Source organism: Vulpes lagopus, chromosome 7, assembly GCF_018345385.1.
Source record: "Vulpes lagopus strain Blue_001 chromosome 7, ASM1834538v1, whole genome shotgun sequence".
Taxonomy (NCBI): Eukaryota; Metazoa; Chordata; class Mammalia; order Carnivora; family Canidae; genus Vulpes; species Vulpes lagopus.
In genome coordinates this window covers 10,757,156-10,785,050 of record NC_054830.1, presented here as the reverse complement: position 1 = coordinate 10,785,050, position 27,895 = coordinate 10,757,156, and the positions used below count along the sequence as shown (strand labels likewise).

At 39.8% G+C, this 27,895-nt stretch overlaps 1 protein-coding gene and 1 pseudogene across 1 annotated transcript; both read right to left on the bottom strand.

The window, feature by feature from the left end:
• Nucleotides 1-8,455: 8,455 nt before the first annotated feature.
• LOC121495084 (olfactory receptor-like protein OLF4) lies at nt 8,456-9,430 on the bottom strand. The gene has a single exon (XM_041762377.1). The coding sequence runs from the start codon at nt 9,422-9,424 to the stop codon at nt 8,456-8,458; it is 969 nt and encodes a 322-aa protein (XP_041618311.1). The 5' UTR covers nt 9,425-9,430.
• Nucleotides 9,431-16,884: 7,454 nt separating this feature from the next.
• LOC121495083 lies at nt 16,885-21,796 on the bottom strand (annotated as a pseudogene).
• Between the last annotated feature and the right edge of the window lie 6,099 nt (nt 21,797-27,895).

The following is a 27,895-nucleotide window of genomic DNA, read 5'->3' as shown; positions in this document are numbered from 1 at the left end:
AGAAAAGAGAGGAATGACATGGACATGAGAGGGAAGACAGATCCAATAGTGCAGGTGGCCCCTGAGAAACTGACCAAGAGGAAGAAAAAGCATCTTTGGTTCTGGTGACACTTCTGACCTCCTTAGATCCCCTTGATGCCCAGCAAAAGTAATAAGGAGAAAAAGCCAAAGTAGTGATATTTTCATGGTGTGAAACACATTATAGATGGAATGCTATGAGAGAAAAATGAGCAAAAGATATAAACTAACACTTAACAATAGGAAATATACAAAGTAGAACAGCAGGTGAACTATTTTAATATCATGGAGGAGAAGGATTGCTTTGCTCATGTCCAGTGCATATTTATTTGACCAATTGCTGTTTATATGGTCTAGTGGGGGGGGGTGAAGCAAGCCACTTCCTCATTTATCTTATGTGACATCTTTTCTTTGTTATTCTTGTTCTTTGAGGTTTGATCTTTTTGACAAGTCTTGGTTCCAGTCTTTGCCCCAGATTCAGCTCTCTACCTCCTGCACTCACCATGACAATCTATCCTCTTATGCAAGATTGCTTCTCTGTGTGATTTTTCCATAGGGACCTTACATGACATGCATATTTATTTTATGCCACTCTGCCTTTGCCATTACGTGCAGTACCAAGTGAGCAGACATGTCATCTGCATTGTTCACTTTTGTTTTTTTCCCAAACTATGGGAGTATGTGTCTTAAGTGCTTTTATATAAACACACTTAAGAAAATGAGATGCTATAGAACAATAAGAATGGCAAAGGAGATAAACCTGTTAACTACAGTAATTTTACACAACTATATTAAAACTAAAGGGAACGTCAAAAACAAACTGAACATGACATACCACACACTCAACAATATCAACATCAATTAGTAGTGAAGACCTCGAAATAAGAGAATATATCATAAAATGTATCTAGAACTTTCTGGCACATACTGATTGTTCTGTAATTATTTGTTGAATGAGTCAGGAATTAGGTCACAATAGACATGGATAGATGAGAAGGTTGTACTTCAATTAGAAAAGACTGAATTGTTGAATGAAAATGGGCACAAAGGGCTGTCTGGAAGGAAATGAGGTGGTTCCTTATCTTATTCACTCTTAAGGAAATCAGAGGGATTAAAGATACCAGTGTAAAAGTAAATAAAATATTGTAAATGAACATATAAAAAAGTGTACATAAAAATCTATAGGTGGGCTAAACCATCATTATTAAGGTGAAAAAATCAGAAACAAAAAGGAAGACATATTTAACTTTATCAACTTAACATTTTTTAAAGATCAGTAATACCAAATCAAAAATCGGTTTAATAATAACAATTTTGTAAAAATAATTTGAAATGTAGCTGTGAGAAATGGGCATGAAATATATGGACAACAATAACGATAATAATGGACAAATGAATGGGGATCCAATATATGAATCTTTCTCAAGGTGGTGATAGTTAGAAAAAACAAGTAAGATTTCTTTCTCATGCCCATCAGCTAAGAAAGCCAATGAAGAGTTGCCATGTAGATTGGGGCTGGAACTTCTAATCTGTCAGTGAAGGGGGTACTCTGTAATTTTGTTGGCAGAAATAGGAAACGTGGAATGATGGGGAAACTATCTGAAGGCAGCTATAGATATTAAAAATACAGACACAACCTCCAGAAACAGATCCAATCACAAAAGTCCAAAAAACACTAAGGAATAACCAAGATGTGAAAACAAGGCATAAACATGTGTAAAGGGTAATTTATCACTGCTAAGGATGAAGCAATTTCTTTTTCATGTATAGCAAAGACTGACACATGAAGAATATTAAAGTGTCTGCTCGACTCTTAGTAAGAAAAAGAAAATGACAAAGCAACGCAAGAGACAGAATGTACAGAGTGGTGATTACAGTGAATAATAGCATCATAGATTGGAAAGTCACCAAGAGAGTAGAGCTTAAAAGATCTCATCATAAGGTAAGGACTTTGTGACAACGCATGGTGGCAAGTGTGGTGATCATTTTGTCATGTATACAAGTATGGAATCATTATGTTTTATATCCAAAACTAATAGGGATGTTATATGTCAATTGTACTACCACAACAAAAAATCCAGCAATTGAGAGAGAGCCCAATATCACTGACTAATAGATTTGACCACACAAAATTCATAACCTTTCACAAATTCCCCACAGATACATTTACACAGACATAAAAGAACTAAATGGCCAACAGTTTGTATAAAAACTCCAATTCTTTGTTATAATGGATCACAGTTTTATTTTATTTATTTTTAAAAAGATTTTATTTTAAAGCAATCTCTATACACTGCATGAGGCTCAAACTCACAACCTTGAGATCTAGAGTTGCATGCCTCATTGACCAAGTCAGCCAGGCACCCCAATTATCAAATTTTTAAAAAAGAAAAAAAAAACCATGGGGTGACTTGGTGACAGGCACTGAGAGGGGCACTTGACGGGATGAGCACTGGGTATTATATGTTGGCAAATCAAACTCCAATTTAAAAAAATATACAAAAAAAGAGAAAAACACCCCACTGTTATAACACTATCCAAAAACAAAGGACATGCATAGAAAAAAATTTAAAAGAAGCTACCAAATATATAAATAAATCACATAGTTGTGTAAAAAAAAAAATAAATAAAAAAAAAGAAGCTACCAAATGACCAACAAACCCACAAATACAGTCAGCCTCACAAGTTCTAAAATAATGCAAACTAAAGGTCATTAGCATACCCACTTTATCTATTTCATATAGTTTTTTCATGTGAGTTCTCAGAATGAGAGAAGATAATGTGTGTATGTTTCACACACCGCTATGGCAAGGATGTATTTGCAATCATGGCTTGGTCTGGATCTTTCTCATCTATGCAGAAGCATAGTTTAAGATGCCCTGTCTTAAAATAAAAGGACATGTCCTCACTTCACTGTATCTCTCTCCACAGCTAATATCCTATTTGTGGTTCCTGTTAACGAGAAAAATCCTTGCACTCCTTTACTGGAAGCATATTATGCCTCCCCATTCCTTTTAACTAAGCTTCCATTAATACGATCCAATTGTCAACATTGATACTGCACTTCTGATTGCAAGGTTTACTTTTCTTTTCAGCATCCTAAATAAATACACTCATTTGCTGATAAACCCAGCAAACAACTGCAGTGATCTCTGCATTCTGGGCTATGCTGAATGGATTCTCAGTGGCCTCAGTGGATAGTTACTTTCCTGAGTGCTGCCCTCAGCACTCAGCACTACAAGTTCTTGCCTTCAGATCCCTCTGATCCTCTCCTGCAGTGTCTGATGGGCTATTGAACTCACCTGCATGGGAACTCAGAGAGCAAGTTTTCCCTTTGCAAGTCACAATTCCTCCCTGGATAGTTGATGATGGAGATTAAACTCCGTCCCCGACAAGACAGCGGGAAGGTCTCATGCATTGGTCTCCTAGCCAGACTTATGACTCCAAAAGCAACAATGATGTTCTGTCCAACCAAAATGCACACTCTGAGGTTCTGTAGCAGAAGAGGTATTTACAGTTACCCACGTTGCTCATTAAGCACATTTCTCTCTTGGCGCTCCAGCCTTTAAGCACATGATTTCTCCGGGGTATACTAGTCTGGACAGAATGGAAATATTCCTGGCTGATTCTCTGTTCCTAGGAGACCCCACTGTACATCAGGTGATTCAGTTTTCATACTTTTTCTCCATTAATTATTCTCCTATTTCCAGAGGTCTAAACTTCTCAGCACTTGACTACAACCTTGATTTAAAGTTATCTCTATGGCCAAGTTCAAAAAGGGTGTTGCCTGTGTTCTTCTCTAGGATTTGATGGAATCTTGTCTCACATTTAGATCTTTCATCCATTTTGAGCTTATCTTTGTGTATGGTGAAAGAGAGTGGTCTAGTTTCTTTCTTCTGCATGTGGATGTCCAATTTTCCCAGCACCATTAATTGAAGAGACTTGTCTTTTTTCCAGTGGGTAAGTCTTTCCTCCTTTGTTGAATATTAGTTGGCCATAAAGTTGAGGGTCTACTTCTGGATTCTCTATTGTGTTCCATTGATCTATATGTCTGTTTTTGTGCCAGTACCACACTGTCTTGATGACCACAGCTTTGTAGTACAACCTGAAATCTGGCATGGTGATGCCCCCAGCTATGGTTTTCTTTTTTAAAATTCCCCTGGCTATTTGGGGTGGTTTCTGATTCCACACAAATCTTAAAATAATTTGTTCTAACTCCCTGAAGAATGTCCATGGTATTTTGATAGGGATTGCATTAAACGTGTAAATTGCCTTCTTGCAAGATACATCCATTAAGGCTAGAGAAACAAAAGCAAAAATGAACTATTGGGACTTCATCAAGATAAGAAGCTTTTGCACAGGAAAAGAAACAGTTAACAAAACTAAAAGACAACCTACAGAATGGGTGAAGATATTTGCAAATGACCTATCAGAGAAAGGGCTAGTATCCAAGATCTATAAAGAACTTACTAAATTCAAGAGCAAAGAAACTTACTAAATTCAAGAGCAAGGAAACAAACAATCCAATCATGAAATGGGCAAAAGACATGAACAGATCTCACAGAGAAAGACATAGACATGGCCAATAAGCACATGGGAAAATGTTTTGCATCACATGCCATCAGGGAAATACAAATCAAAACCACAATGAGATACCACCTCACACCAGTGAGAATGTGGAAAATAAACAAGGCAGGAAACCACAAATGTTGGAGAGGATGCGGAGAAAAGGGAACCCTCTTGCACTGTTGGTGGGAATGCGAACTGGTGCAGCCACTCTGGAAAACTGTGTGGAAGTTCCTCAAAGAGTTAAAAATAGATCTGCCAGATCTGTCAGAATGTTGAAATTAAAATTATGAAATTCTGACATGGTGGTTCTCAACTAGGATCATTGGCCATGTCTGAGGGGCTGCTACCAGACAGCTGTAACCCATAGGCCAGCACTCAGGAAAGTAACTATCCAGCCCTAGTGTCAATAGTGAGAAGGGGAGAAATAGGATTCTAGACCAGGTCTTCTCTACCTTCATTGTGCATACAAATCAGCAAAGTTTGTAGTTAAAATGCAAATTCTGCCTCATCAGTTGTCCAGTGGGTCCAGAGACTCTGCACATTTTAAAAAGTTTTAATTAATTAGTTAATTAATTAATTTTTTTTATTTAGAGAGAGAGAGAAAGAGATCAAGAGCAGGAGAAGGCAGAGAGGGAGAGAGAGAGGGAGAAGGAGAATGTCAGGTTGACTCTGTGCTGAGGGCAGAGCCCAACATTGGGCTCTATCACATGACCTTAATCATGACCTGAGCAAATACCAAGAGTAGATGTTTAAAGTATTGAGCTCCCCAGATGTCCTTGGAGACTCTGCATTGCTAATAATCCCCCAGGTGGTGTTGATGCTGCAGGTCCTGGTCTGGTGAGCACAGTTTGAGAGCAAGGCTGTGGTTCTGTGTTAGAGACAGATGTAGTTAGTTTTAGGTTGTCTCTACCAGGAATCTTCCTTGTAGATATTTGAAAAAGAAGAGTTTTATACTCAGTATTTGGGTGGTGAAAAATTCTGTGCTCAATTTTTTTTTTTAAATAGAAGGGCTCTTGAGGGACATCAAATAATTTCTATGAAAAAGATTTTGTAGTAGGCACAAGAAGGGCCTCCAAAAGGTGTCATCCTGAAGAACCTTTGAAAATGTTAGCTTACTTAAGCGGGCAATTAAGACAGTAGATTGAATAAAGCTACTAGTCATTATCTTACAATAAGAAGATAATATGGATTATCCACATTGGACTAGTACAATCACAATGGTCCTCTAAATGTGGAAGAGTGAGGAAGAAGAATGGAGTCAGACATATGAAGCTACTGTTGTGCTGGTTTTGCAGATTGAAGAAAGGCCACGAGCCAAGGAATGTGGGGGGGCACTGGACATAGGAGCAAGAAAGGGGATGCTCTCTTCCAGAGCATGCAGAAGGATCCTGACCCACAGCCATCATTATTTTAGGCCAATGACACCTCTTTTATGCTTCTGATCTCTAGAACTTTCAGAGAATTATTTGTTTTGAATTGGGAGTGTGGATATTTGTGACGAGAGTGAAAATAATCCAATACAGATATTTACCCAATAAGATATTGTTCACAGGAACTGGGTTTAAGCCTCTCAAAGCATTCAGTTAGCTTCTCTTTGGCCAAGATGTTTTGTGTTGTAATTCCAAATTAAGGAGAGAAATTGGAGTTGATTTGGAGATATTCAGCCCTATTCGATGGTACAGAAAATTTCCTAGTGCATAAATGTAAATATGGCTTTAGTTTTGAGGCCTTTGGAGCATTAGGATAGGAATAGTAATCAATTCCTGAGTAATATTCCATTGTATATATATACCACATCTTCATTATCCATTCATCTTTTGGTGGAAACCGAGGCTCCTTCCATAGTTTGGCAATTTGGACATTGCTGCTATAAACATTGGGGTGCAGGTGTCTCAGCTTTTCACTGCATCTGTGTCTTTGGGGTAAATCCCCAGTAGTGCAATTGTTGGGTCATAGGGTAGCTCTATTTTTACTCAGCCATTAGAAATGACGAGTACACATCATTTGCTTTGATGTGGATGGAACTGGAGGGTATTATTCTGAGTGAAGTAAGTTAATCCGAGAAGGACAATCGTCATATGGTTTCACTCATATGGGGAATATAAAAAATAGTGAAACGGATTATAGGGGAAAGGAGAGAAAATGAGTGGGAAAAATCAGAGAGGGTGATAAACCATGACAGACTCCTAACTCTGGGAAATGAACAAGGGGTAGTAGAAGGGGAGGTGAGCAGGGGGGTGGGGTGACTGGGTGACAGGCACTGAGAGGGGCACTTGATAGGATGAGCACTGGGTGTTATACTATATGTTGGCAAATCGAACTCCAATGAAAAATATACAAAAAGGGGAAAGTAATTAATTATTAAAACTAACTCACTCTAAATTTAAAAAAATGATTTATTAATTTTAGAGAGAGAGGGGATGGTTAGGGGGGAGAGAGAAACTCAAGCAGACTCCTCACTGAGTCTGGAGACTGCTGTGGGCATTGATCCCATGACCCTGTGACCTGGGCTGAAACTTAGAGTTAGATGCTCAACTGATTGCACCATCCAGGTACCCTGCTGTAAATTTTTTTTTATACAAATCACTCATTCTACTTTAAATCTTTTTGTCAAAATTTCTACATTTTTTCTATTTCACATTTATGGAAACATTCCTTTTCATTTCATTTTCTGCAACTTTAACTTTTCTTTCAACAGGACAGATGGGATTATAATCCAGTGTGTGTATATGTGCACACATTTGTGTGAGCATATTTATTTGAAAGAAACATGTGCATGTGAACACATTCATGTACATACACACGTTCCTCACTCTCAAATGTTTTCTTTGGACTAAAAAAAGTGTATCCAACATTTTATTTATTTCTCACAACATTCATTTCAAGTTCTACATTACCTTCAGTAATAAGGAAATGGATGTCCAGGTGAGTAATATTTTTAAAAATAACAGAAAAATATAAATAAAACTTCTTGGGCATTTTCTTAAAAATGGATCCATACAGTCCGTATGCATAATTCAACTATGGCACCTGTAATCCCCTTTGGAAAATTATACATTTCATATATGTGCAGTTTACTGTATGTAATTATGCTACAAAAATTAGTTAGAATTTAAAATTCTTTTTTTTTTTTTTTTTTAGGGGGGGGGGGGGGGGGGGGGGGGGGGGGGGGGGGGTAGATTTAAAATTCTAATGGTTTATGACTCACATTGGATCAAAAGGACATGTAGCTGGGTCACACCTGACAGAGATGAGAGAAATGTCTTATCACTGGGAAAAGGCAAAGTGTGACATATGATATAGAAATAGCAAAATTAAATTAATGTGATTTATATTTGGTAACTTACTTTTTCAATAAGCTGTAAGATTAACCTCCATATATAAAGGAAATAAATATCATCTGTTAGTTGAAGAAAGACATGAACTACAGCCCCACACAACGTCATGGGTGACCTTTAGGAACACAATGTAGGGACTGATAAGTAGTTCAGAATAGATCAGAACAACTCCCTACCAGACAATCTCATTCAATAATAAAGGTGTTATGTGAAGATACATGTTTTCAGAATAGCTGGTTATGCAGTCTTAGTGAACAGATACAAATATAAAAGCCACCAGAACTGAGAGAAATTATAAAAATCTGCTTTTCCCTATTATAGGGAAAAGCATTTGTACTGAAATTTGGGGACAGATTTCATGATTTCTCTGCTATTGCAATTTATCGGACAGAGCAGAATATTCATAAAGTAAGTTAATTAAATGTATGGAGAAATTGAATTCAAACAAATGGAAATTCCAGGAAATAAATACAAGAAGCTGATTCTACTTCCCCAATCTGATCAAAGAATGACAGTTCCTGGCTCTGACCCTATGAGCCCTGCAATCTTGGGCACATCTTCAGCCCCAGTATCACTGGAGCCCCAATGATTCTTTTCAGAGCCGTCTTTATGTCATTGTTCCTCAAGCTATAGATGAACGGGTTCAGCATGGGTGTGAACACTGTGTACATCACTGAGGCCACTGCACTTGAGTGGGAACTCTGGGTAGCAGCAGAGCTAAGGTACACTCCTAGGCTAGTACAAAAAAATAAGGAGACAACTGAGAGATGAGATGCACAGGTGGAAAAAGCTTTATACTTGCCCTGAGCTGATGAGATTCTACAAATGGAGGAAACAATCTTGGAATACGAGTAAAGGATCCCAGTGAGGGGACCACCAGCCAGCAACATAGCTGCAAAATACATTACCACATTATTAAGAAAGGTGTCAGAACAGGCAAGTTGGATCATTTGATTGAGTTCACAGAAAAAGTGGGGGATTTCCACCTCTGTACAGAAGGACAGCCGCAACACCATTGAGGTTTGTAACAAGGAATGCAAGACACTCGTGGTCCAGGATACCAGAACCAGCAGTCCACAGAGCCTGGTGTTCATGATGGCCATGTAGTGTAGAGGTTGACAAATGGCCACAAACCTGTCATAAGCCATCACAGCCAGGAGATAGATGTCCAAACCTGAAAAGATTATGAAAAAATACATCTGTGTGATGCAGCCTGCATAGGTGATGACTTTGCTCTGACTCTGGATATTCCTCAGCATCTTTGGGACAGTGGTGGAGGTGAAACAGATGTCCACCAAGGATAGGTTGGCAAGGAAGAAGTACATGGGGGTGTGGAGATGGGATTCAGAGCTGATGGCCAGGATGATGAGCAGGTTTCCAAACACAGTGATCAGGTACATGGATAGGAAAAGCCCAAATATGAGGGGCTGCAGTTCTGGTTCCTCTGAAAACCCTAGAAGAAGGAATTCTGACATTCGTGTAGCATTGGCTGGTTTCATGTGGTTGCACTGACTCCCAGGGAAGAAGAAAAGGAAATTAATTATTACATGAAGTGCATTGCTCACATGGCTGAAATACGATAATTTCTATTTTACCATCAAGAAGTTAATTTCTGTATCTTGTGTAGGGACTGTCTCCTTGAAGAGATTCCCCTCCTCCGTTTTATCTCTGATTAGGCATTAGTTCTCATTACCCACCTTCCCCCAAAGAGGTCATACATGCTACTGCTTTATTAGAAATATCTTTTGTACATTTGAGGAATATGTATTGAGGGTCAAACATTCTCCAGGCAATGTATAGGTGATGAGTTTGGGATCCTGAAAATCAAAAGCCAGTATAATCCAATGATGGAAAGAGAATGGAAACAAATAAAAATATTAATACATTAGCAGGTATCAAGTGCTATGAAGAGAATTAGAGCAGGTATCAAGGAGAGGGTGGATATGAGTGCTATTTTGTAATTGGAGTTCAGGCAAGACCAGTAAACAAGGTGACCTTTGAACAGAGACCCCATGGAAGAGAGTGCAGGAGCCGTGAACATGTCTGGGAAACTGTGTGCTGGCAGAGAGAATGGCCTCTGTAGAGGTCCTGAGGATTATACTACTTTGAGCTACTCAAATCCACAAAAGGAAGCAAGTGTGGGAAGGGGAATAAGCAGGAGAGTGATGAGGGATGGTTTCAGGCAATTTTAAAGAAAGAGATCACTTTGCTGCTGGTCACTCACTCACATTACACGCTTCTTGTATTTTATAATCTATTTGCAAAAAAGTCCTGGATTTTGAAATAGAGTCCCTCCTGAGTACCATCTGGTGATTGAGTTCTGGCCTATGTATTGTAAGAGTCACTTTGGAATATTAGACTATGTATCCCTGCTCTGAAGACTGTTCTCACTCCACAAGGTACATGTATACATGCACATGTGCTCTTGCATGCATGCATGTGTGCACACATACACTCCAGATCATTGGTCCCTGGGCTGTGTTCTTACCATGACTCCTCACTCCTAGCCTCCATGATGAAGCTGGAGTGGCAGTAACTCAAGCTGTTGAGAGATCCTTCCCCCAAACAGTGTAAAATGCTACCTGACATTCAAATTAGCAAGCTTCCAATGGACAGACATATTTACGTATATAAATTTAAAACTTTTTATGGACAATATAATCAACCAAAAGTCAATAAACAATAATCTGTCAACTGCATTTGAAATGCTGCTATCAGGTGCCTGGGTGGCTCAGTGGGTTAAGCATCTGGATTTGGCTCAGGTCATGATGCCAGGGTCCTGGGAGTGAGCCCCAGTTTTGGCTCCCTACTCCATGCGGAGTCTCCTTGTCCCTCTCCTTCTACCCCTCCCTTCTGCTTGTACTCTCTCTTGCTCTCATGTGTGCTCTTTCTCTCAAATGAATAAATAAAACCCTTTTTAAAAAAGGAATGCTGCTCGCTGCAGAATAGGCATATAACTTATGGAATACAATAATCAGGGGCATCTAACAATGAACATGGTGACAAGTACATAAATATTTGCTCAAATTTAGTGGTGGTTCAAGAAGACAACAAAATGAGGGGGAAATATGAGAGAGGGTGACAGAACATGAGAGACTCCTCACTCTGGGAAACTAAGGGGTATTGGAAAGGGATATGGGCAGGGGGATGGGGTGACTGGGTGATGGGCACTGAGGGGGGCACTTGACGGGATGAGCACTGAGTGTTATACTTACTATATGTTGGCAAATTGAACTCCAATAAAAATATACAAAAAAAGAGAAGACAACAAAAAAATCTCATTATTTTGGTTATTAATTGATATAATTGGATGCTTCCACATAAGGGGCATATTCATAATTGTTAGGTCTTCTTTTTGGACAGACTCTCTAAGTGTGATACAGTGTTCCCTCTTCATCTCTTATTAAGTCTTTGGCTTAAATTCCAATATGAGGATTGCTACCCTGGCTTTCTTTAGAGAACCATTTGCATGGTAAATGGTTCTCCTCCCACTTCATTTTCAGTATGAAGGTGTCCTTAGGTCTAAAATGAGTCTCTTGTAGATAGCATATAGATGGGTCTTGCTTTTTATCCAGTCCAATATCCTGTGATTTTTTATTGGATCATTTAGCCAATTCACATTCAGAGTAACTATTGAAAGATATGGGTTTAGTGACATAGTATCATCTATACACTCCCTGTTTCTGCAGATTGTTTTCTTGGGATCCCTCTTTGCTTACAGGGCCCCCCTTAATATTTCTTACAGGTGGTCACATATTCTTTCAATTTCTGCCTATACTAGAAGCTCTTTATCTCTCCTTCTATTCTGAATGACAGCCTTGCTAAATATAGTATTATTGGCTGCATGTTTTTCTCATTTAGTACCCTGAATATATCCTGCCAGCTCTTTCTGGCCTGCCAGGTCTCTGTGGATAGGTCTGCTGTTAATCTGATATTTCTCCCCATATAAATTAGCAGCTCTCTTGTCTTGAGCTGCTTTTAGGATTTTCTTTGTATCTCTGAAATTTGTAAGCTTCACTATTATATGTTGGGGTGTTGATTGGGTTTTGTCTATTTTGGGGGGTCTTCTTTACCTCTTGGGTATGAATGCCTGTTTCCTTCTCCAGATTAGGGAAGTTCTCAGTCATCATTTGTTCAAACATACTTTCTGGTCCTCTCTCTCCACATCCTCTGGAATCCCAATAAAATGAATATTATTCTTTCTCAAACTATCACTTAGTTCCTGCAGTCTCTCCTCATGGGCTTTTAGTTGTTTTCCTCTCTTTTCCTCAGCTTCCTTTCCCCCCCAACAACTTGTATTCCATGTCATTCACTCTCTCCTCTGACTCATTAACCCTAGCTGTCAGAGCACCAAGTTTAGACTGCATCTCAGTTACAGTATTTCTGATTTAGGCCTGATTAGAACTCAATTCTGCAGTAAGAGAATCTCTAGACTCTTTTTTGTTTTATCATGAGTCACCAGTAGTTTTATAATTGTAATCCTGAGTTCTATCTCTGACATATTACTTAAAGCCATATACATTAGATCCGTTGAAGAGAGTATTACTTCTGGTTCTTTCTTTTCTGGTGAATTCTTCCTTCTAGTCATTTTTCCTGTGAAGTATGATTGTATGAGTGAGCAGAGTCAAAAATACCAACCATGAACTAAATAAAATACATCCTAGACAATTACAAAGAGGTCAGGGACCAAAAAATTTAAAAAAAGAAAGAAAGGAAAATACCATAAAAGTGAAAAACAAATTAAAAAATAGTAAAAACTTTAAAGAAGTTAGGAGGAAGTGGTGGGGGAAAGAGAATATAGTCTCACAGAGTTGACCAAGATGGTGATCCTCCTGGTTCTGAGTGTATTTTGGTCTGTATACTAGAGGGTGATAAATTACAATTTATATGAACAAGCAAAACTTATATAGAGAAACAACACAACTGCAAAAACAAAAACAAGAAGACAAAAATCAGAGAGGGCGACAAAGCATGAGAGACTCCTAACTCTGGGAAATGAACAAGGGGTAGTGGAAGTGGAGTTGGGCAAGGGTATGGGGTGACTGAGTGATGAGCACTGCGGAGAGCACTTGATGGGATGAGCACTGGGTGCTATACTATATGTAGGCAAATCGAACTCCAATAAAAAAATTAAAAAAAACATATAAAGAGACCACAAACAAAAACAAAACAATAAGACAAAAGATGGGGGCAGAATGGGAAGGAATTGAGAGTATAATTTCACAGTGTGGCCCAACACGACACTCTACTTGGTTCTGAGTGTATTTTGGTCCATATGTTAGAAGGTATGCTGAGTGAAATAAGTCAATCAGAGAAATACCATTATCACATGGTTTTACTCATATGTGGAATAGTGAAAGGGACAATAAGGGAAAGGAGGGAAATTGAATGGGGAAAAATTAGAGAGGAAGACAAACCATGAGAAACTCCTAACTCTGGGGGAAAAAATGAAGTCCCCCTTACAGAAGGGGAAGTGGGTGGGGGGACGGGATAAATGATTGATGGGCATTATGGAGGGCACATGATGAGATGAGCACTAGGTGTTATGGTGTCAAATTGAATTTAGATAAAATATAAAATAACAACACAGGGAAAAAAGAAATCTCTTACACACCCATCAGTTTATGGGATAGTATAAAGATCTCTCATGCTGATTGGGTTGGATGTTTAAACAGGTAGCAAAATAAATTTCTCTAATTTTGTTGGCAGAAATGTAAACTGTTACAATGTTAGGAAAACAACCTAAAGATAGGAATAAGTATGAAAATACACATATTCTTCAGTTCTTGGATTCTCAATCTCAGTACTATTGACATTCTGGTCCAGTCTGTTCTCTGTAGTGGTGTGTGTCCTGGGCTCAGTAGCTATGTTTAGAGCATCCCTGGCCTCTCCTGATACCTCTCATATGACTCCAAATTGTTCAGTGTCTCCTGGGGAACAAGATCTCCTCTGGTAGAGAACCAGATTTTTAACATAACAATCTACAAATATTTTTGTAGGATTTTTATAATAGCAAGGTATTGAGAAAGAAAACACTTTTAAAGTGTGAGTGGCACAACCATATTGTGAAATATTATGCAGATGTTGAAATAAAGACTCAGAACTACCCTAGTTGACTGAGGGAGGTGCACGAGGTATTACTGAGTAAGAAGGAAGAATGGAAACAGTTAGAAAATAAGACTTCATCAGAGCTTAAAGAGCATTCATGATGAATACAGGATACTACTCTTCTGTTTGTATGGTGTGTGAATGTGTATGTGTGCATCATCTGTGCTGATTTGAAAAGCACTAAGAACATAAGGAAGAAAGATTGTCAGGATGAATGAAATTAGGTCAAGTATAGTGGTTTCAAAACAACTGTGTGAAATCAAAGTATATGAAAATCTAAAACTGATGTATATAAAGCCATAAAAGAATAATTGAGTGTTATCAAGATGGGTTGCTAATTCCAGATTCAATGACCAAAGACTTGGAATAAAGGAACATGAGAGAATGACATTTACAACTGAGGAGGAAATAATTTCTAAGTGATAATTTTTTTCTTACATAAAGGTATATTGATTCAAATATGTTTATGGAAGGTAAAGGTGATTTCAGTCAAATGTAAAGAAGAGATGATGGTCAAAGATGATATAACTTTTGGAAATAGATTTCATCACAAAGAGCCAAAAGGGCCCACAGGGAATGACAGAGATGTGAAAACAAGTGAGAAATATGTATAGAGATGATTTATTAGCACTCAATGTACAAAATACAATTTATTTTTATGTTTATCACAAGGATTGGCAAGTGAAGAATATTAGTGACAACTCAATTTAAAGTGAAGATAATGAAATAAAAATGGTATCATGCTGAGTGAAATAAGTCAATCGGAGAAGGACAAATATTATATGGTCTCATTCATTTGGGGAATATAAAAAATAGTGAAAGGGAATAAAGGGGAAAGGAGAAAAAATGAGTGGGAAATATCAGAAAGGGAGACAGAACATGAGAGACTCCTAACTCTGGGAAACGAACTAGGGGTGATGGAAGGGGAGGTAGGAGGGAGTGGGGGTGACTGGGTGACGGGCACTGAGGTGGGCACTTGATGGGATGAGCACTGGGTGTTATTCTATATGTTGGCAAATTGAACACCAATAAAAAATAAATTTATTTAAAAAATCCAATGTAGAGAACACCATATAACCAAGTGACAGACTTGAGCCCATAGTACTAATAAACACAATTTCCTACATATATATTTACACATACACAATAGAACTCAATGCAAACAGCAAAGTTGTTAAAACAAGAACAAAACCTTCTTCTAATTCGTTGTTTGAAAAAAATGCAATAAAAAATGAAAATAATACCTCCCTGGACCCACTGTACAAATGCAAAGACCTGATAGAGACAATGTATAATAGAGAAAACCAATGAATAACTAATCTACAAATATTTAGCTTCCTGGTAATGAAATTATTGCAATCAATGCTCCTTAGCATAGCTTTCACCTGTCAGATAATTGTTTTTGAGTGAATACCCTAAGTAATGGGGATGGTGTGAAAAAGTGTATCTCATGAATTACCTTTATCTGCAAGCCATGAATCGGTCTAGGTTTTTCTCATCAGTATGGAAACAGAGTCCAATAAGCCCCTTTTTAAAGATGAAAAAGAAATTTTCATCAGATTTCACTGGTCATCCCTCCATCCCTAATATTTCTACTCCCTTTAATTGCTAAACTCACTGGTTGAGTGCTACTTTTATTGGAAGTACTTTATGCCTCACACCCCCTTACTTCATTGTCAGCAATCACCCATGTGCTGCTAGCTCTACATCCACTTCTTTTTAAAAATATCATCAGTGAATCCATCAACCAACTCATCAGCAAGCAAATGAGCATAGAAATCTCTGGTTTTGGGCTAGGCTGGTGGCTGTCAGCTGACCTTATGTTGATGCGCCTGGCTTGGATTGTCTCTGACCCTTTCCTGGAGGACTTGCTGGGCTCTGGGACTCACCTGCATGGGAACTCTGATGAAGTCTCCGTGTGGCAGTCTGAATTCCTCCTGGGTGGAGTGACTAAACTCTGTCCCCACACAAGACAACAGGAAAGAGGCTAGTGTTAGTCTCTCAGACAAGCTTAGGACTCGAGAGGCAACAACTAGGTCCCATCCAGCCCACGGTGGCACAGGCAGAGGGGTTGCCACCCGGGATATTTAGAGCTTCCTCTATTCATGAGGCAGTTTCTCTCCTGCTCCTCCAACCTCTAAGTGCATGATTTCCCTGTGGGACACTGGTAGACACAAAGGAAAGTTTTCCTGGAGATTGTGTGTTCCCAATAGACCAGGTTATAACCAAATGAATCCAAGTGAATTCCTGCTTCCTTAGGATCTCTGCTGTTCCCAGAGTTTGGACCTCTCAGCACCATATCCCAATCCTGACTAACTTTTCCACAAAGTATAGTACTGAGCAATCCTTCTGTATTAGATCTCTCAGGTCTCCAAAATGTTGACTTGTGGTGAGCATACAACCCTGCCACCAACAGAATACTGCTGTTTTCCTTTTCAACAAGGAGAACTAACTTTGTTGATATAAACCTTGAGCAAGACATATCTCAGCTTCATGACACATTTGCCAAACTACTGGGAATTTCATACTTGCATAATTAAGAGCTTTCATTTGGTCCCTCATTGTAAAGCATTTGTTAAAGATAAGAAAGATATTTAGATTTTTTGCACTATTTTATAAGCTTGGAATAGATAAGTATAGATTCTCCCCTGTTACTTACATAATTATTCAAGCCTTGTGAACATCTTTTTAGCTCAGTGAAAATGATTTCAGAATCTGCCACCCCAAACTGTAAGAGCATAAATGTGTAACATAATCATTTTACATTAGCATTAGGATTTGAATACAAACATGTATCGATAAAATTTTCTCAGTTAACTGAGATTAAGCAATTGTAGGCAATTGTTCAGTCCTACCACAATTGGCCATGTAGAGTTTCCTTCGCAAAGAATGCTTTCAGAGCTCTCTTTATGCCTTTGTTTCTCAGGCTGTAGATGAAGGGGTTCAGCATGGGTGTGACCACGGTGTACATCACCGAGGCTACTGCACTTTGTGTGGGAGCTCTGGGTAGCAGCAGAGCTAAGGTATACACCAAGCATTGTACAATAAAATAAGGAGACAACTGAGAGGTGAGACGCACAGGTGGAAAATGCTTTATACTTGCCCTGAGCTGATGAAATTCCATGTATGGAGGAAACAATCTTAGAATAAGAGTAAATTATCCCAGCAAAAGGACCCCCACCCATCAGGACAGCTGCAAAATACATCACCAAGTTATTAAGAAAGGTGTCAGAACAGGCAAGTTGGACTATCTCATTGAGTTCACAGAAAAAGTGAGGGATTTCCACCTGTGTACAGAAGGACAGCCACAACATCATTAAACTTTGTAACAAGGAATTGAGGATACATATGATCCAGGACACCAGAACCAGCAGTCCATAGAGCTGGGGATTCATGATGACTGTGTAGTGCAGGGGGTGGCAGATGGCCACATACCGGTCATAGGCCATCACACTCAGGAGAAAGACATCCAACATGGCAAACAGTATGAAAAAATAAATCTGTGTGAGGCAACCTGCATAGGTTATGACTTTGCTCTCTGTATATTCATTAGCATCTTAAGGATGGTGGTGGAGGTAGAACAGATTCTACAAAGGACAGGTTGGTGAGGAAGAAGTATTGGGGGTGTGGATGCGGGGGTCGGAGCTCATGCCAGGATAATGAGCAGGTTCCCAATCACAGTGATCAGGCACATGGAAAGGAAAAGGCTAAAAATGAGGGGCTGAAGTTCTGGTTCCTCTGAAAATCCCAGAAGAAAAAACTCTGAAATTTGTGTATTGTTGCTTGGTTTTATGTGGTAGAGGTGACTTCAAAGACAGAAGCAAATATCATGATTAATTTTCACATATTTGTATTACTCACAGATTTGAATAGCCACCTTTTTAATTTTGTAGTCTAAATATTTTAGTATTTTGTGCAAGGATAATGTCCACACCAGGGGATTCTTTACTACCATAGTTATGGAAGTTTTGTTCCAATCACTTATGTTGCAAACGGTCACATATTCTATAGTTTTAATAAAAATTATTTCAAATTTCAGATATATAAATTGAGTGCTGGCCATGATTTAGGCATTGTCTAGGCAAGGAATATAGGGTGCTAAAGAACAAATCCCTATCATTTGATAATGGAGAAAGAATACTTTAGCAAATAAAAAATAAACATTTCATATGGTGGAAGGTGGTATGAAGAATGGAATATTATTCAGCCATTAGAAACGACAAATACCCACCATTTGCTTCAACGTGGATGGAACTGGAGGGTATTATGCTGAATGAAATAAGTCAATCGGAGAAGGACAAACATTGTATGGTCTCATTCATTTGGAGAATATAAAAATTAGTGAAAGGGAATAAAGGGAAAAGAAGAGAAAATGAGTGAAAATATCAGTGAGGGTGACAAAACTTGAGAGACACCTAACTCTTGGAAATGAACAAGGGGTAGTGGAAAGGGAGGTGGGCAGGGGGTTGGGGTGACTAGGCGATGGGCCCTGAGGGGGGCACTTGGCGGTATGAGCACTGGGTGTAATGCTATATGTTGGCAAATTGAACTCCAATAAAAATTTTATTTTTGTAAAAAAAAAAAAAGAAAAAGAAAAGAGGTATAAAGCAGAGAGTGAATAGAGCATGCTATTTCATGGGTACGGAGGCCAATTCTGCAAACGATGTGACTTGGCTCATAGAACTCAAGTTAGAGAAGGAGGTAGATGAAGGATTTTTGGAGAGGTGTGTTCTCAGCGGAGGGAGTGGCCAGTGCAAAGGCCCCGAGGAAGGTATTTGTCTCTAATGTTCAAGTTGAAGAAGCACAGCCAGTGCTGCAAGGGGAAGGAGCAGGAGGGAGACTGAGGAGAGACACAGTCAGACATGCTGAGGAGAGAAGTAGCTTCTCTGTTCCCTCTGAAACCTCAAGGCACAGGGACTTATCTGTCCACACTGCCTCTCCCACTGTGTTCATCATATTGTGCAAAAGTATTCCAGGAATTGAACCAGATCCTCTTCTTAGTGGCCTCCCTCAATTGAGTCCTGGCCCCTGTATTGCGTCATCTTGAGATTTATGAGTCCTGGCACCCTTATGTGGGGACTTCTCACACTCCACAAGTCACACACCCACAGGACTCTGTGGCCTCCTGTGTTGTGTTATTCCCCTGTCTTTCTCAGCCTCTGTCATCCTGGTGATGGCAGAAATGGATCCAACTCAAGTAGGTCAAGTCAGTGATCTTTCCCCTGCAAAATACATAAATTCCAATTCTTAAGCCTCCTAAGGAAAAATAATATATATATTAAGATATATAGTAATATATTTATTATTATAATATTAAGATATATATAATTATTTATAATGTATATAAATGCCCCCTCAAATGAGCAAAAGGATAAAGCAACACTTCACAAAAGAAAGTATACACAATTCAACAAAAGGTGGGCATTTTTATATCAAGCACAGGAGACTTATTTCTCCTCTACCTCCTTCATCATTATTTGGCCGGTTCATCTCTATGTGGTATGATAGGGGATGAGGTTAGCCCCTTTCTCCTTTCTCTTATGTGCCATCTTTTCATTAATATTCTTGGGCTTTGAATATTGATCTCTCCTTTGACAAACCCATGGGACACACTGTAATCCTCATTCTGGATTTCATCTAATATGTAATGGAATCTCCAGCTCATGCTGTATAAATCCTGTCTGCTCCGTGACAATTATATCCTTTTGTACTCAATAATTTGCTTCATATCATTCTATCTGCAGACATCATATCACACACACATTTATTTCATTGTTCTCTGTCCTCACTCTTATGATACATGATTCAAAAGTGCAGGGACCTCAGCTTTTCACTTTTTTTCACCAAGTAATGTGAATATATGTATTTAGTATATAAGATCCTATGAATATGAAAAGGTATAGAATGAAAAGAGTGAGGGGATCACAAAACCAGGTTAAAATGTAAAATCTGTAGTTTCAAAACAGCCGTCCCAGGCAAAATTGTATGAAAAACCAAAATGAACTGAAAAAGCATATAAAATAGCAAGCATTAATGATATCGACATGGATCAATAATTAAATTGTAAAAATCCTAGACACAAAAGGATATAATATATAATGTTTCTAGAATGCTCAGTTTTTATTTGTTAAATGAATTAGAAATTAGGTTTCAATGTATAAAGACATTGACCATATGGCAAGGTTGTATTTAAATTTCATTGGAAAAGGTTCAATTGCTAAATAAATGATGACTTAAAGCGGTATCTGTCTGAAAGAATATGAAATCTGTCCACTGCCTCAGATCCTCAAAAACCAAAGGGCTTATGATCTTAGAATAAGTGCAACCATATAATACAGCAAAATATCAAGAAAAATACATATAAAATTTACAGTTGGGCAACACCACTAAATAAAGCAAGAAAAGCAGAAGTAGGTAGGTAGACATATTTATATAAAATGTAAAGTATTTATGGTCAAAATATGTTCCAAAAGTCAATTGAGAAACAATGATCTGAGGAAATCATTTGAAATGGTGATATTTTAAAAATAAAAGAGAAAATATCAGAAAGGGAGACAGAACATAAAGACTCCTGACTCTGGGAAACGAACTGGGGGTGGTGGAAGGGGAGGAGGGCGGGGGGTGGGGGTGAATAGGGGATGGGCACTGAGGGGGGCACTTGATGGGATGGGCACTGGGTGTTATTCTGTATGTTGGCAAGTTGAACACCAATAAAAATAAATTTATTATTAAAAAATAAAAAAATAAACATAGAGGAGAAACTAATAAATACCAGAGGAAGGTGAGCGGGGGATGGGGAAATGGGGGATGGGGATGATGGAGGGCACTGGAGATGAGTACCAGGCATTGTATCCAACAGCTGAATCACTATCTTGCACACCTGAAACTAATATTATACTGTGTTAACAAACAGGAATTCAAGTAAAACTTTAAAATAACAAAAACAACAAAAAAAGAGCACAACATATGGGCATATAATTATAAAGGCCAATCAGAATGGCCATCATATATATGAGGTTTGCTGAACCTGAGGGATAATTTAAGAAGAAATGTCTCTTTCACTCAGCAGCCTGCTGAAGAAACTTACAGAGCTTTTACATTCCTTGTGATTGGAACTTTTAAACTTGTCGCCAATGGGTTACCTGAATTCTCTGCCAGGACAGTAAGTGTTACAAGGTTGAAGGTAGAACCTGAGGGCTTCTATGTTCCAAATACTGATAGTCTTTAAATCAAAATTTCTCTGTCTCTGCACCAAGGACATTCTGGCCAGAGGCTGCCCTGGGGTGGGGTGTGTCCTGTGCATGATAGGGTGTTAAGAGCATCCCTGGTCTCCACCAACCCCTCTCCAGTGTGGCAGGCAAAGCTGGCTCCAGACAAGTGATCAATAATGCCCAGGGGACAAAATCACAACTGATTAGTTCCACACATTCAGTTTAACAATCTCAGCATACCTTTTCTAGCATTGCTATAATAGAAGTTTAATGATAAAGAGTATCAGAGACTTTCAAAAGTGTGAGAAGCTTTCACTCTGTGAAACTGATACTTGCACTGTTTTAATACATTAAGTACTTAATCAAGCAAACCAACAAACATAGTGATCACTAGTTCTGGGCTAAGTTGAATTGGCTCTCAGATGAAGATGGGTCAATGTTGTTGGCTTCCATTCTCTCTGACCCTGTGATCCACAGCCCACTGATGTGTTGGGCTTACCTGGCTGGATGTCTAACAAAAAGGTCACCTTGTAGAAGTCTGACTTTCTCCATGGACAGTAGATGATAGGGACTAAAGCTCTGTCCTCAGCCAAGGCAGCAGGAAGGAGTAAAGCATTGTCCCCCAGCCAGAAGTAGGATTTGGAACAGAGACAAGAAGCATAGCCCTTTCTGTCAAACGTTGCAGAAACTGAAGGACTAGAGATGAGGAGATATTTACAGCTCCCTGTGTCTGCTCATCAGGTGCACTTACCACTTGTGACTCCAACCTCTAAGCACACGATTCCCAAGTGGAAAAGTCCTCTGGACAGGAAGGATATTTTTCTTTTCTTTTCTTTTCTTTTCTTTTCTTTTCTTTTCTTTTCTTTTCTTTTCTTTTCTTCTCTTTCCTTTTCTTTTCTTTCTTATTTATTTATTTATTTATTTATTTATTTATTTTTTAGGAAGGATATTTTTCTAATGAACTTCAGTTCCCAAACAACTAGGTTAGAGGTCAAGTGAAACCAGTTTTTTTTTTATTTACTTTTATTTATTTTTAATTATTTTAATTAATTTTTTCTTGGTGTTCAATTTACCAACATACAGAATAACACCCAGTGCTCATCCCATCAAGTGCCCCCCTCAGTGCCTGTCACCCATTCACCCCCACCACCCGCCCTCCTCCCCTTCCACCACCCCTAGTTCTTTTCCCAGAGTTACGAGTCTTTATGTTCTGTCTCCCTTTCTGATATTTCCCATACATTTCCTCTCCCTTCCCTTACATTCCCTTTCACTATTATTTATATTCCCCAAATGAATGAGAACATACACTGTTTGTCCTTCTCCGATTCACTTACTTCACTCAGCATAATACCCTCCGGTTCCATCCACGTTGAAGCAAATGGTGGGTATTTGTCGTTTCTAATGGCTGAGGAATATTCCATTGTATACATAAACCACATCTTCTTTATCCATTCATCTTTCGAAGGGCACCGAGGCTCCTTCCACAGTTTGGCCATTGTGGACATTGCTGCTAGAATCATCGGGGTGCAGGTGTCCCGGCGTTTCATTGCATCTGAATCTTTGGGGTAAATCCCCAACAGTGCAATTGCTGGGTCGTAGGGCAGGTCTATTTTTAACTCTTTGAGGAACCTCCACACAGTTTTCCAGAGTGGCTGCACCAGTTCACATTCCCACCAACAGTGTAAGAGGGTTCCCTTTTCTCTGCATCCTCTTCAACATTTGTGGTTTCCTGCCTTGTTAATTTTCCCCATTCTCACTGGTGTGAGGTGGTATCTCATTGTGGTTTTGATTTGTATTTCCCTGATGGCAAGTGATGCAGAGCATTTTCTCATGTGCGTGTTGGCCATGTCCATGTCTTCCTCTGTGAGATTTCTATTCATGTCTTTTGCCCATTTCATGATTGGATTGTTTGTTTCTTTGGTGTTGAGTTTAATAAGTTCTTTATAGATTTTGGAAACTAGCCCTTTATCTGATACGTCATTTGCAAATATCTTCTCCCATTCTGTAGGTTGTCTTTTAGTTTTGTTGACTGTATCCTTTGCTGTGCAAAAGCTTCTTATCTTGATGAAGTCCCAATAGTTCATTTTTGCTTTTGTTTCTTTTGCCTTCGTGGATGTATCTTCCAAGAAGTTACTGTGGCCAAGTTCAAAAAGGGTGTTGCCTGTGTTCTCCTCTAGGATTTTGATGGAATCTTGTCTCACATTTAGATCTCTCATCCATTTTGAGTTTATCTTTGTGTATGGTGCAAGAGAGTGGTCTAGTTTCATTCTTCTGCATGTGGATGTCCAATTTTCCCAGCACCATTTATTGAAGAGACTGTCTTTCTTCCAAAGGATAGTCTTTCCTGCTTTGTCGAATATTAGTTGACCATAAAGTTCAGGGTCCACTTTTGGATTCTCTATTCTGTTCCATTGATCTATGTGTCTGTTTTTGTGCCAGTACCACACTGTCTTGATGACCACAGCTTTGTAGTACAACCTGAAATCTGGCATTGTGATGCCCCCAGAGATGGTTTTCTTTTTTAAAATTCCCCTGGCTATTCGGGGTCTTTTCTGATTCCACACAAATCTTAAAATAATTTGTTCTAACTCTCTGAAGAAAGTCCATGGTATTTTGATAGGGATTGCATTAAACGTGTCAATTGCCCTGGGTAACATTGACATTTTCACAATATTAATTCTGCCAATCCATGAGTATGGAATGTTTTTCCATCTCTTTGTGTCTTCCTCAATTTTTTCAGAAGTGTTCTATAGTTTTTAGGGTATAGATCCTTTACCTCTTCGGTTAGGTTTATTCCTAGGTATCTTATGCTTTTGGGTGCAATTGTAAATGGGATTGACTCCTTAATTTCTCTTTCTTCAGTCTCATTGTTACTGTATAGAAAGGCCACTGATTTCTGGGCATTGATTTTGTATCCTGCCACACTACCAAATTGCTGTATGAGTTCTAGCAATCTTGGGGTGGAGGCTTTTGGGTTTTCTATGTAGAGTATCATGTCATCGGCGAAGAGGGAGAGTTTGACTTCTCCTTTGCCAATTTGAATGTCTTTAATGTCTTTTCGTTGTCTGATTGCTGAGGCTGGGACTTCCAATACTATGATGAATAGCAGTGGTGAGAGTGGACATCCCTGTATTTCCTTGGTGTTGGTAGTGATCTCTCCTTTCTCATTCATGATTTTATTAATTTGAGTCTTCTCTCTCTTCTTTAATATGGCTGGCTAATGGTTTATCTATCTTATTAATTCTTTCAAGGAACCAACTCCTGTTTCTGTTGATCTGTTCCACAGTTCTTCTGGTCTCGATTTCATTGAGTTCTGCTCGAATTTTGATTAACTCTCTTCTTCTGCTGGGTGTAGGGTCCATTTGCTGTTTTTTCTCTAGCTCTTTTATGTGTAAGGTGAGCTTTTGTATTTGAGTTCTTTCCAGTTTTTGAATGGATGCTTGTATTGCAATGTATTTCCCCCTCAGGACTGCTTTTGCTGCCTCCCAAAGATTTTGAACGGTTGTATCTTCATTCTCATTAGTTTCCATGATCTTTTTAATTCTTACTTTATTTCCTGGTTGACCCTTTCATCTTTTAGCAGGATGGTCCTTAACCTCCACGTGTTTGAGGTCCTTCCAAACTTCTTGTTGTGATTTAGTTCTAATTTCAAGGCATTATGGTCTGAGAATATGCAGGGGACGAACCCAATCTTTTGGTATCGGTTCAGACCCGATTTGTGACCCAGTATGTGGTCTATTCTGGAGAAAGCTCCATGTGCACTTGAGAAGAATGTGTATTCAGTTGAGTTTGGATGTAAAGTTCTGTGAATATCTGTGAAATCCATCTGGTCCAGTGTATCATTTAAAGCTCTCGTTTCTTTGGAGATGTTGGGCTTAGAAGACCTATCGAGGGTAGAAAGAGCTATATTGAAGTCACCAAGTATAAGCGTATTATTATCTAAGTATTTCTTCACTTTGTTTATTAATTGGTTTAAATATTTGGCAGCTCCCACATTCGGGGCATATATATTGAGGATTGTTAAGTCCTCTTGTTGGATAGATCCTTTGAGTGTGAGATAGTGTCCCTCTTCATCTCTCACTATAGCCTTCGGGGTAACTTTTAGTTTATCTGATATGAGGATGGCAACCCCTGCTTTCTTTTGAGGACTATTTGAATGGTAAATGGTTCTCCAACCTTTTATTTTCAGGTTGTAGGTGTCCTTCTGTCTAAAATGAGTCTCTTGTTGACAGCAATAGATGGGTCCTGCTTCTTTATCCAGTCTGAAACCCTGCGCCTTTTGATGGGGTCATTAAGCCCGTTCACGTTCAGAGTTACTATTGACAGATATGAGTTTAGTGTCATCATGATATCTATTCAGTCCTTGTTTTTGTGGATTGTTCCACTGAACTTCTTTTTAAAGGGGAATTTTAAGAGTCCCCCTTAAAATTTCTTGCAGAGCTGGTTTGGAGGTTACATATTCTTTCAGTTCCTGCCTGTCTTGGAAGCTCTTTATCTCTCCTTCCATTTTGAATGAAAGCCTTGCTGGATAAAGTATTCTTGGTTGCATGTTCTTCTCATTTAGGACCCTGAATATATCCTGCCAGCCCTTTCTGGCCTGCCAGGTCTCTGTGGAGAGGTCTGCTGTTACCCTAATATTCCTCCCCATAAAAGTCAGGGACTTTTTGTCTCTTGCTGCTTTAAGGATCTTCTCTTTATCTTTGGAATTTGCAAGCTTCACTATTAAATGTCGAGGTGTTGAATGGTTTTTATTGATTTTAGGGGGGTTTCTCTATTTCCTGGATCTGAATGCCTGTTTCCCTTCCCAGATTAGGAAAGTTTTCAGCTAGGATTTGTTCAAATACATATTCTGGCCCTCTGGCCCTTTCGGCGCCCTCGGGAACCCCAATTAAACGTAGGTTTTTCTTCCTCAGGCTGTCGTTTATTTCCCTTAATCTGTCTTCATGGTCTTTTAATTGCTTGTCTCTTTTTTCCTCAGTTTCCCTCTTTGCCATCAACCTGTCTTCTATGTCACTCACTCGTTCTTCCACCTCGTTAACTGTCGTGGTTAGGACTTCTAGTTTGGATTGCATCTCATTCAATTGATTTTTAATTTCTGCCCATTGGATCTAAATTCTGCACTCATTAAGTCTCTTTAGTCCTGTATGTTTTTTTCTAGAGCCACCAGGAGCTGTATAATAGTGTTTCTGAATTGGCTTTCTGAAATTGATTTGTAATCCAGATTTTGTAACTCTGTGGGAGAGAGGACTGTTTCTTATTCTTTCTTTTGAAGTGAGGTTTTCCTTCTAGTCATTTTGCTCAGTGCAGTGGCCAAAAACAAGTTGTATTGGGAAAAGGAGAAAAAAAGAGAGAGAGAAGGAAAGAAAAGAGAAAAAGAAAAAAGAAAAAGAAGAAAAAAAGGAAAAAAGAGAAGAAAGAGAAAAAGAAAAAAGAAAGGTGAAAAAAGGGTTGGGGGAAGCAATCAGAAATCAAAAAGAAAGAGAAACAAAAACAAAAACAAAAACCACGGGGGAGTATCTTCGGATTCTGTATACTTTAAGTCCCTTGACTTCCCCTGGACCTGGTCCGTGTCGCTGGTCTTCTGGGGGAGGGGCCTGCTGTGCTGATTCTCAGGTGTTAGCACTTGGGGGAGCTGCTCAGCCCCCTGCCTGGTGCAGGGCTCAGGGGGTGTTATTCACCCCGTGAGGCCCCGGGAGGAAGCCACAGTGGCGGCGGCAGCTCTGGAGCCCTGGATTCAGCCCCCGCAGTAGCTCCGGGGCTCTCCGTCTGCAGGGCCTGGGGACTCCCGGGCGGGGCCGCTGATCTGCTCAGCTCGGGGCAGGAGCGTCCTCGCTGTCCTGGGCCCTCCCGGCCTCTGCCTGTCCCCGGGGGAGGCCGGATCCTGGGCTGTGTCCCGGCGCCCGGTGCTCCGGGGCCCTGCGCTGTTGGATTCGCGCTCCCGCCCCGCAGCCCCCTCCGCGGAGCCGCCGCCCGAGCCCTTCCGAGCTGCTCCGGGTCCAGCTGTGCGCGCTGCAGCCCTTAGGGAGCTCGGCGCATCTCCCGGGGCGCAGGTGCCTGTTAGTGTCCCAGGGAGCGCGAGGGCATCCCCGCCCTCCTGGGTCCTGCTCCAACTCCCTGCGGGCCCCTTTTCGCCCGGGAAGGTTGGTGCAGCTCCTGCTCCTCCGGGACGGGGCTCTCCTGTCCTGGGGACACTCGCCCCGGCCTCAGCCCGGCTCCTCGCGGGGCCCCTCCCCCTTGGAGGCCTTTTGTTTCTTTATTTCTTTTTCCCCGTCTTCCTACCTTGGTAGAAGCGCGAACTCTTCTCACTGTAGCGTTCCAGCTGGTCTCTCTTTACATCTCAGGCCGAATTCGTAGATTTTCGGGATGATTTGAAGGTTATCTAGGTAATTTGGTGGGGACTGGTGATTTGGGGACCCTACTGTTCCGCCGTCTTGCCCCTCATCCCAGTTTTTTTTTTAATGTCCTTTTGCATCACTTTGCCCCCTTCCTGAAGTGTGAATCTTTTAGCACCTTATCTCATCTCTGAGGTAAAATTGTCTCCAAGTCTAAGACCCAGGAACTCACCTGGATTAGGTCTCTTTATCTTCAAAGCATTGACATGTGGTGGGGACCCAGCCTGCTATCTCCTGGCAGTCTATTCTTCTTTTCAAG

What these genes read in the sequence shown, in the direction of transcription:
- LOC121495084 (XM_041762377.1), bottom strand. Translation starts at nt 9,424, where the DNA reads ATGAAACCAGCCAATGCTACACGAATGTCAGAATTCCTTCTTCTAGGG.